Source organism: Nipponia nippon, unplaced genomic scaffold (genome assembly GCF_047370975.1).
Source record: "Nipponia nippon isolate SJK-2023a ecotype South Korea unplaced genomic scaffold, ASM4737097v1 scaffold_9, whole genome shotgun sequence".
In the NCBI taxonomy this organism is placed as follows: Eukaryota; Metazoa; Chordata; class Aves; order Pelecaniformes; family Threskiornithidae; genus Nipponia; species Nipponia nippon.
Window position 1 is genome coordinate 47,836,955 of NW_028262413.1, and position 10,167 is coordinate 47,847,121.

Here is a 10,167-nt window from a genome sequence, read left to right on the forward strand (position 1 = left end):
TGTAAGCTTCATTTACAAAGGCATATAATAAGCTGTGATGTTATGATGATCGTAGTGTTGTTGTAAGCTACAGCTTATAATGTTGACTTACTTTTGTATAGGATGCATAAGCTCTTCCTTGGAACATCAGGTGTCTTCTCACCAACAGTCAAATAAAAATAAGAAAGTAGAAGTGATTGATTTAACCATTGACAGCTCATCAGATGAAGAGGAGGAGGAACCATCTGCAAAGAGAAGCTGCCCTTCCATATCTCCAGCATCACCGTTAAATAATAAGGGGTGAGAATAAAATATGCAGGCCAATGCAGACAGAATATACTCACGATGGAGAGTAGTAACAAATTTCGAAAGAAATTGTGTCTAGAAAGTTCTGTATTTGCATTATATCCTGATTTAGTAGCTTATAGCAAATGGATTTGGTCTCAGGTCACAAGGCCTGAAAAGATTGGAATAACAACTTGAAGTGTGTAACGCGATACACTCTTTTTAAATGGTATTTACACTTATATTTGTGAAAATGAGTATAAAATGGTGCAAAAGGTTGTGGCTTAGAAATACGCTTTTTGCAGATTTGGAAATGTTTTTCTTCCATAGGGAAATGTGAAAGCAGCAACATATGGAGAGAGAGAGAGAGAGAGAGCGCGCAATGAGAAACCTGGGTGTGGTATGGGAGTGTGTGGGTTTTGCCAGTGATTACTGCCAGTAGCGTAGTAATAAAGAATGCCAGAATAACCTGATTACACCTAAGTAGGCAAGCTGTTAATAGCACCTTGCTTACATAAACATGTGGGATGAAAACTGAGGCTAAACCGAAGGGATCCTGTTGTTGAACTGATTACTACTCCAGCGGTGTAAATGACTCGGTGATGACTTAAAACTCCTCAAGACCATTTTGGTTGTCTTCTGTTGCTAATTACCTTGTAGAGCATATCTGTTGTGTTACCCAGTTTTGCACCTTTTTGGGGGGGTTCAGTGTACCTTTAGGACTGTCTTGTCCTGGCTTAGGGGATTTTGTAGCAGAGATCCCAGTACCATTTATAGTGAGTCATCAGTTTCTACTGTTTGAGATGGAGCTTTGCTTTGCTTTTAATTTTGCTAGACTTCAGCTGTTTGGGCTGCAGTCTGGCTTGGACTGAATTAACTTTTCTGATAAAATGAGATTGTGCAAAGTTTACTTGGGGGAACGTGATACTCATGTCTCCCCCCCCAGCCCCCCTTACAGTCCTTAGAAGACTCGTTGAAGTGCTGTAGCATCTTGACGCTTTCTAGTGAAGCTTTGAAATTTAGTAGGAGAGGACTTGTGCACCTGTCTCAAAGTTCAGAATGCATATTGAGAGGTTTACTTTGTGTTGAATTTGAAAATAGGCATACCCTGCGTGGGACAGCAATGGAGATCTTCAAATGCTGTTCTTTTAGCATTAAAGCCAAGACTGTATTTTACGCTTGTAACAAGCCTTTGTTTCTTCCAGCATTTTAAGTTTACCCCATCAAGCATCTCCTGTGTCAAGAACACCAAGCCTTCCTGCTGTTGACACCAGCTACATCAATACATCACTTATCCAAGACTACAGGCATCCATTCCATATGACACCTATGCCTTATGACTTGCAAGGTGAGCTTCTGGCTGTTCATAGCTGCAAGTACAGTTCTCCAAGCAATAATAACTACTGTAAAAGGATTTAAACATGCAGCCATTTGACAGTCCACTAGTGCAAAATATTATTTTGCATCCACAGATGCTGAGATGGTATTAAAAAAAAATAAAAAAGAAAATGTAGGTTAATACTTTAAGGTTTTAAAAGGTTGATGGTTTGCAAGCTCCGGTAGTGAAGAGAATCTGAAGTGTCATCAGTGTTATGCTGGTTTTATTTCAAAATAAATGGTGGAAAAATGGGGAGGTGCTTGTTTGTTTTGAGAAGCTTAATTTTTTTTCTTTGGCTCTTTACAGGTTTAGATTTCTTCCCTTTCCTGTCAGGAGACAATCAGGTAAGTCGAGGAAAATCAAGTCGTATGGCAGATATCTTTTCTGAGAAGGACTTGCTGGCATGGATGTATAGGCAAGGAAGGAGCAGATGTATGATGTGGGTGTAAATGCAGGCAGGCTGCAGCTTTATTTTATACACATAGAAACACTGACCAAACATAAGCATTGTCTCAATAGGGGTGTAGGATAAGGCGCAACAAAAGGTAAACATTTTGGTTTCCAAGGGTTAAGCTCAGTCAGCCACTGTTGTGTTGTGGAATGACAACGTGGCTGAAGGTCCACCAGCCACCTCCTCAGTTTTTCAGACCTGAGGTCTGACCTTGCCCGTCTCACAGTCTGGGCCCCGCCACTGGGACTCTTGGCAGTCCTTTACACAATTCAGGCAGTCAGGGGCAGCTCTGGTTTTTCTGGGGCTGTGTGCCTGTTCATACCATGTTTGCCACCTTTCTGTAAGTGCTTACTGAAATGGTGCGCTAGATTGGTGCTGGCTCCTCCAGTTTTGGCAACTAAGCGGGTCATTCTCAAAAGGTGTCTGGGTTGGCAAGTCCTCCCACTCGATCGCTTCTCCTCCTGTGCCTCCAAGAAAAGAAGGGGGCTGGGGTGGCTCGCCTGCCCTTTGTCTCTTCATGTCTGTTCTGCAATCTCAAGGAGGAGAATTGCACTAAATGTAGAGGGGTACTTTCATATCATAATTAAGACCAGAGCCTGCACTGTAGCGTTTGGATTCAGAAAAGCTATCTTGATGTTCAGTAAAACACAGGTACAAGAATTATTCTGAACCAAGTAGTGCAGAAGTCTGATGCTGCACTGATATGGCATAATTATACCAGTGCATAAATGCCGGGGAACAAGGCTGAATAGCCTGCATGGATGTTTCATCATTGTAGAAAGAAACATCAAGAGCAAAATTATCCTACAGAGAGACTGTATTTAAAATCTGATTCTTGATAGCTAAAGTTCTTGCCTTTCAGGGACTGCCCAGCAGAGAGTCTAACTTGGGACAGCCCTTGCTGTCATCTAATGGGACTCAGCATGCTATTTCTAAATGCGTTTTTCACAGAAGTATGCTTTCCTCCACCAACGGTGATTAGCACATAGTTTCACCAGCTGTGGTTGGTCTGTGACTTTTGAGCGGAGGAGAGGGATGGCAAAATGTTTCTTTGAATTTTGGGGAATTTTTCCGCCAAGGAATATTTTGAAGAGGTAAAAGAGTGCTGCTTCTTACCCTTTCTTACTGTTTTGGGTGTCTTGCGATACTGCTACCTTCCTAGCGTTTGCTCTTACTAATACTAGTATTTCCAATTTCTTTTGGCTTTAGAAATCAGGGGCTGCAGAGGTAAAAGTTCACTGCATCGGTCCACTTACCTTACAGAAGGGTTGAGTAGACGAGCTGGTGTAAAATCCAGAAGCTGTCAGAGCTTTAGCTTGCAAATACCTTCTTTTGTGCTGGTCTGAATCAAAACTATGGTGTCTGAAATGTAACTTGAAAATGTTGTTTTTCCCCCCAGCATTACAACACATCCCTTCTTGCCGCTGCAGCTGCGGCAGTTTCCGCATCAGATGATCAAGAACTCTTACACTCTCGTTTTTTCCCATACACTTCATCTCAGATGTTTCTCGATCAGCTAAATGCAGGAGGAAGCAGTTCTCTGCCGGCCACAAACGGTAGCAATAGTGGCAGTAACAGCAGTCTTGTTTCCTCCAACAGCCTGCGAGAGAATCATGGTCATCCAGTTGCAAGTAGGAGCAGCACGGACACGGCGTCTATCTTTGGTATCATACCAGACATTATTTCATTGGACTGATTTTTGGAGTAAACGAACTCATCAGAGGAAATCTTTGTGCTTGGTTTTACTTTATGTTAGAAACATAGACAAGTTTTTTTCCTTTTTTAGGGAAAAAAATTTATGTGTACAGAGAACAAAAGTATATTTTCAGTTTTACTTTTGTATATAAACCTAAGATGGCCTCACTGGTAAAAATAAGAAAAAAAAAAAAAAACACAAAACAAACAAAATTAACAAAAACAAGGAGCTTCAGTTCCTTTTTATGGATGTTGAAGATTTTACACCTGTGCATTTGTCATATAAGTTACTTTTTTTCCCCGTAGTTTGGACACAAATGGCATTATTTTCTTCACAGTAACATAAAGAGGAAAGCAGCTGAACTTTTAAAGTTCAAACTTGTGAGAGGGTTTTTTCTCCTCTTGGAGACATTTATGTTTGGTGGAATCTAATTCTCCCATCCCATATTTAGTGCACATTTTATTATGCTTAAAGCCGAATAAACCCTACCCAAACTTTTCCACAGCATCCCCTCTGTTTGCAGGACATAGCCTTTCAGGAGTGGGTTTGGTTTTTTGGGATTTTTTTTTTGTCATTTCTGGTTCTGTGTGACCCTCTGTTCAGATGATTATTTTTTGCAATTCCGTGCTTTAATCAAGCATGTTGCAAGCTCATTAGTGCACCAGTTATTCTTGAGGGCTAGGGTCCATAAAATCTCAGGCTGAGGATTTATTTGGCTGTGCTTATGCAGGACAAGTCAGAGAATTTTTATAGAATCTAGCCCCAAATAAAAGCATCAACACATTGGGCTGTAGGGTTTTGTTTCTAAGAACTTACTATGAAATCCTTTTAAAATAATGTAAGATCCTAATCAGCAAAATATTAAGCATGTGTCAGTTTTAAATTTGTGGAACTGCTTGTGCTTTAAAGTTAGCCATGTGTGTATAAGTGGCCTATTGAATCGAGGCCTATCTTTTTCTGTCTGGAGAAACCTACTTTTAGCTGCAGTAGATGAAATTCCTGCTTAAAAGTGAACTTGTCAACAAAAGGAAGAAAATACAAATACCAACACGCTATTGCATGGTTTGTGCAGCTGATAATGGTCTTGGTACACTGTCTTCTGAGTTCGCATTCATCAAAATTAGTATTAAATGTTCAGTGTCAGTCTCTTAAACCAAAACCAACCCAATAAAAAAGCCCCACCCTGTAGCCCATGTACTCAAACATATTGCTACCTATTGAAGTCTCGTAGGGTAGTGGGTTTCAAAATTCAGTTTTCTCTTTTTGGCCTTGTAATTATTTTGATTTCCCTGATTTTTCAGCACGCTTATGTTGAATTTTGAGCCATACTTCCTGGTTTCTTTTCCTTTTTAAGTTGTGCATGGCATAGGAAAATCTTTTTTTTTTTTTTTTTTTTTTTTTTTAAACTGGTGGGTCATTTGGGCTGATCCGTTCTTATTAAAGAGTGAAATGTGTAAATAGCTGGAATGCAGTTTTTCAGGAGATTCTTTAAAGTAAGAGAAGGGGGAGGGAGGTGATTCTCTTGTGTCCCAAAGTCCATGTCAGAGAGAGTAAATATTTCCTCTGATGTGAAAAATATTTTTATAACTGGTTGAAAGTGCAGGTAACAAGTTTATCAGGAAGAGAGAGTAAGGAATACTAAAATTAGCAGATTCTTGTCTGAATTTTTAATGTCCAAAACTGTTGATTGCAGCTAGTTGCTTTGAGCATTGACAAGGGCCACATTTTGCCTATGAAGTTGTTTCAAAATCTTGCATTGATTAAAAAAGAAAAAAAAAAAGGAAAAAAAAAAAAAAGGAAAAAAGAAAAAAAAATCTTTAATCCAAGTAGCATTAGGTATTGCTGTATGATCAGTCGTATGGTTATTTGAAAGGTTCACATTATGTGGCATCAAAATCGTTTTTAGTGTTTTTACAGCATCCCTCTGCCACTAAATAGTTGACTTGAATTTTGAAAACAAATGTTTGTGTTTATATGTATATGTGTGTGTATATATGTATTTATAGATCTGTGTGTGTGAGTTAAAAGTGAGTTAAATAGTTTTTCCCATGCATGTGTATTTCATACATATCTGGCTGATATATATATTTCACCATACACCAATTTTATAATTTATTAAATGTCAGTTAAAAAATAAATAAAAGGATAGAAAATGGGAAATACTTATTTTTTAAACTCAGTCTGATTTTGAAGTGATTAAACCTACACTAGGAATATATCTCATACATTTTAGTCATGAATACTAACCTGGTAACTTCAGAGCATATGCTTTGCTATAATACCGTTTGTAAATCTGGAGTAGGACTGCCATCGGTGTAACTGGGAGCGTGCGTGTCCCCAGCTTCTGAAACACCTAAGAGAAATTCGGGAGAGCTTGTGGCTGTTTTACTGACGATTGTGGCAACGTTTCCATTGACTGTATTGTTAAAGATGACCTGAAGAGCAGCTTATGTCACTTTTGGCAATGGTATTAAAATCTTGTTAATTCGCATAAACAAATTAAATGTGGCGAGTGTGTGGTAACACGGAACCTGGCATCTCTATGCCCGTCTGAGCTTGTGGAAAGTGAGGTCAGCTGATGACGTCTTCCATTTCCTCACAAGTTACCCGGGAGGGGAGGAAGGCTGTTCAGTTCACCGTGGGCATTTTTTAACCTCGTTGCTCTACAAAGAAGGGACAGAAATGTTCTTAAGTCCTCCTTTGTGGTATTAATCCCATATGCTTTGTGAGTATTCCTGTTTCATGCTAGGGTGTTCTTTATAGTTGATAATTCTCTGTGCCTCTGACCACAGTTAACATTGCTTGGTAGAAGTCTCAGTCTGAGTTCTCGACAAGTTCCCTGCAAATGTCACCCCAAAACTCAGTCTCCGTTAGTTCGCCTGTTACCAAAGGTGGGGTAGAGCGGCCCAGGGCGGCCCGGCTTGCGGTACTGCTCCGTTCGCTGCAGATGGCAGAGTTTCTGTCATCCTTACGCTCGTGGTCTCTTGTCCTCAAATTCTTCCACCGGAGGAGCGGGGTGTGCGCACACGTGCGTGCGTCTGTGTTACCGACAGCGCCCTGCGCCTGTACGTACATCTATGCACCGGTATCGGTGCGTAGCTGTTGTTCGGATAGCAGGGTGGAAGTGGCTTTGAATCGCTCTTGAGGGCATTACTGATGCATCCTTCAGAAGACGAAAAACCGTGCTAAACTATAACCCATGCCATGCGTTAAAAACTTCGTAGCGCTTCCGTAATGATAGACGTGACGGCAATTCCAGGCTTGCCCCTTCCTCTCCGTGGCAAGGATTCAATAAGCCTTTCAAGGACGGGATGACTGATAGATTTCCATTGGACTCTCTTGGACCTGCCTCCCAACACAGAGCTAAGGACTGTGAGGAGAACGTTTTGAAAATTAATTCTTCGTTGCAGTTGAACATTTCAGGGTTTTAAGCACATTTTAAATAGAAAGGATTTTGGTTTGTCAGTGTAACTGTTTTTTTCTTTTTTTTTTTTTTTATTTTTTAACAGAGCTTAGATTTCTAACAAGGGAAAATTGCTGGTGGTCCCCAAAAGTGCTGCTGTTAATTGTTTTAATTAACAAAGGGAAAAATGTATATAAGCAGAATATTAAAAATACCATTAATTCCATGAATTTAAATCTGTCATTCATTGCCTTAAAACTTTCTCTTAGTTTCCATACGGCATGCCAAACCAGTAAATGGCTTTTAAAAATGTATAGTAGACCAATGTCAGTTTGTATAAAAGTACCAAGTGAAAATATTTATTATATGCATTGGAAAAAAAAAATGGTTTACCTATTGAATGTTACCTGTTTATGTAGAAATCTTTAGATGTAATAAAAAACATTCAGTTACGTTGTGTTTCCTGGGGGGAAAAGGGGGGGGGGGCAGGGTGTTTTCTGTGAACTCAGAGTTGCAAAGGTCCCTTTTGACCAGGAATGCTTTGCTTCTAAACGTTTTGTGGCACGAGTGGCGCAGGCTGGCCTCTCCAAGCTCTAACAACCCTGCTTTGTTTTGTGAGCGCGTGTGAAGTGCGGTTCCTTTTTGCTAGCTTTTATTTGGGTAATGTTTACCCACCCAGCGAGGGTAGGAGCCGCCTGTTACCATATGGATGCGTTCTGGAGTAATCCAAAGTGATTTTGAGCTGATCAGTCCCCATGACATACAAGCTTTTATATTGTCTGCAGCTGAAAGGATCTGTTAATCAACTGTTCTGGTCAATAGGGAAGAATTAAGCTGTGTATTGGATCATTTGTAATTTGGCTATTGATGCATATTGGAAACAAATGCTTCTAAACGAGCTCGTCGTTTCATAAGCTAATCACGCTCGCGTTCAAAGCAACCGAGGTTTTTGCTCACCTTCATCTCTGGTACTTCTGTAGCGAAGGTCTGGAACAGCGCCGGTGGGCAGACACCAAATTCCGCGCCGTGGGCAGACCTCCAAAAGGCGCTGGTGCTCAAAGGCTCGGCATCAAGGTAGGTGAGGTTTTTGTCCAAACATTGAGATTAACTGCGACCAGTGGGAGGAGAGTTACAGGGGAAATCCTATCTTTTGCTGTTACTTGGAACCAGTTCTTGGTTCTTCTAGTGAATCCTATCTCTATTTCACTGTATAATGTTTTTCTGGAGCGTTATCTGAGTGTTGAGCTGCTTGTCACTCTTAATTTTCAGAGGAACAAAGGGTTTTTCGTTTTGTTTTTTTCTACCTGTAGAGTAGGAAAAGCTGACATAAGAATTGAGGGATGCGGTAGACAGGTGTGACAGGTACGTCAGTTTTGCATCGAGCAGTTTATTTCCCCTTGAAGCGTGATCCTTTGCTGCTCAGAGGGCCTTTGGTTAGTGTCTCGGCGTGTCAGGATCCAAGTCTGAGCTCACTGGGTTAGCCTGGGACTGCCGTCTTGTGAGGACCGCGGGCTCTGCAGCTTGGCTCTGAACTGGGGAGGCTGGGCACAGAACTGCCATTTGTCTGAGAGCTGCATCCCGGATCCGCTTCCATTTCTTGCCTAGCATCTTTCATGCTTTTTTACCCCCATGTAATAATATTCCATGAGAAAGATCCCTAGCTTACCCTTTTTAGAGACACTGGTACTGATTTGGAAGGGTTAAGATGGGCTCGTGCTTTGGTTTTTCAGTTTCTAACCAAGTTTGTGCTGGTTGCAGCCCTGGCTGATCCCCAGTGTTGCAGTGACGTGCGATGGTTTCGGTGGTAGTCTGCGGTGTTCAGGCAGTGCTTGGTGCCTCAGTAGGGGATAAATGCATCTTATCGATAACGGCCGTCATGATTTAATTGCTGGTCATTTCACAAATTGAGCAAAGAGCGAGTTAGTTGCTTCAGTGATAAAAATTCAGAATTAAAAAAAGGAAGGAGAGGCATGGGTGGAAGGAGGGGAAGGGGGCTCCCGTGGCCCCAGCAGCGCCGGCAGGAGCCTGTGCTCTTCCTTTGCTCTTTCCAGACCAAAGATGGTCTCTCCAAATTTCCAGTTGACTCCAGAGAGAGCCTGTATGTTGTCCTAAATTTCATACCAGTCCGAGGACCTTAGCTAAGGCTGCCAAGGTGTAGGTGGAGTAAGATCAGTAGCGGCTGCTCTGCGTCATGTTGGTTTTGATCAGCCTAGAGTCAAGAGAGATGGGTTGTTTTTTTCCCGTTGTAGAGAAGGTGAATTTTCATGGCCCCTGTTTTTCCCTGCCAGGCTGTCTCTAGGAGCGTGTTCTGGGCAGCTAGCCCAGAACTGGGTGACAGACACATTTGCCAAGCGCAGCGTTTTCAGTGTATTGCCTCAGAATGCAGGGGCAGCTTAACTGCACGGAGACTTGACGTTGCAAGATACTGCACCTTCCTAAATAATGTGACAAAAGTACAACGATACAGAGATCTCGTGTGTTGGAGGAGCAAAAGATGAGGAGGAATGAGACGGGGATCATAGACCGTTGCTGTGCTTGGAGACTGGGAGTTGTCCTCTGCAGCCGGTGAGCATCGCGAGCTGGGGGAGCTGGGAATTGCCGGCTGCCTGCCTCCCGTCGCTCTGGATAGTCAGCAGGGATGGGCCACCCCCTGTCAGGGGAACATCTGGTTGGGAGTTACGGGATCATACCATGGATCCAAGGAATGCCGGGGAGCTGTGCATAGTGACATTAAATTTACCACCATCTCGACATAATCGAGCTTCCCGGGGAATCTGTTCCTACACAAAGAACCGGCTCTGGGCTTGGGTGTGTGGAAGCAGCAAACGGTTATGGGTGTCGCGGGCTTCTTGCAACGCCGTCACCGTGAGACCTTAACTACAAGTTATCATTTATGCCGCAATCTGTAGACTTAAATGCATTTTTAAAAGAAGTTGTTTGTTTTTTTTTTTAAGCACGACACATGTTACACAAAG

At 41.9% G+C, this 10,167-nt stretch overlaps 1 protein-coding gene across 10 annotated transcripts in view; it reads left to right on the plus strand.

Annotated features, from left to right (window-relative positions):
* Nucleotides 1–7,644, plus strand: part of PIAS1 (protein inhibitor of activated STAT 1) — a 63,338-nt gene extending 55,694 nt beyond the window's left edge. For 3 of the 10 annotated variants that reach the window (XM_087745438.1, XM_087745441.1, XM_087745439.1), the window contains 4 exons: nt 102–279; nt 1,470–1,612; nt 1,949–1,986; nt 3,493–7,644. In XM_087745438.1, the coding sequence (XP_087601564.1) occupies nt 102–279; nt 1,470–1,612; nt 1,949–1,986; nt 3,493–3,789 (656 nt within the window). In that variant the 3' untranslated portion in view covers nt 3,790–7,644. Of the gene's footprint in view, nt 1–101; nt 280–1,469; nt 1,613–1,948; nt 1,987–2,955 lie in introns of all 10 variants that reach the window. The other 7 variants (XR_015701686.1, XR_015701688.1, XR_015701685.1 and 4 more) reach the window with 7 other exon arrangements.
* Nucleotides 7,645–10,167: the final 2,523 nt, after the last annotated feature.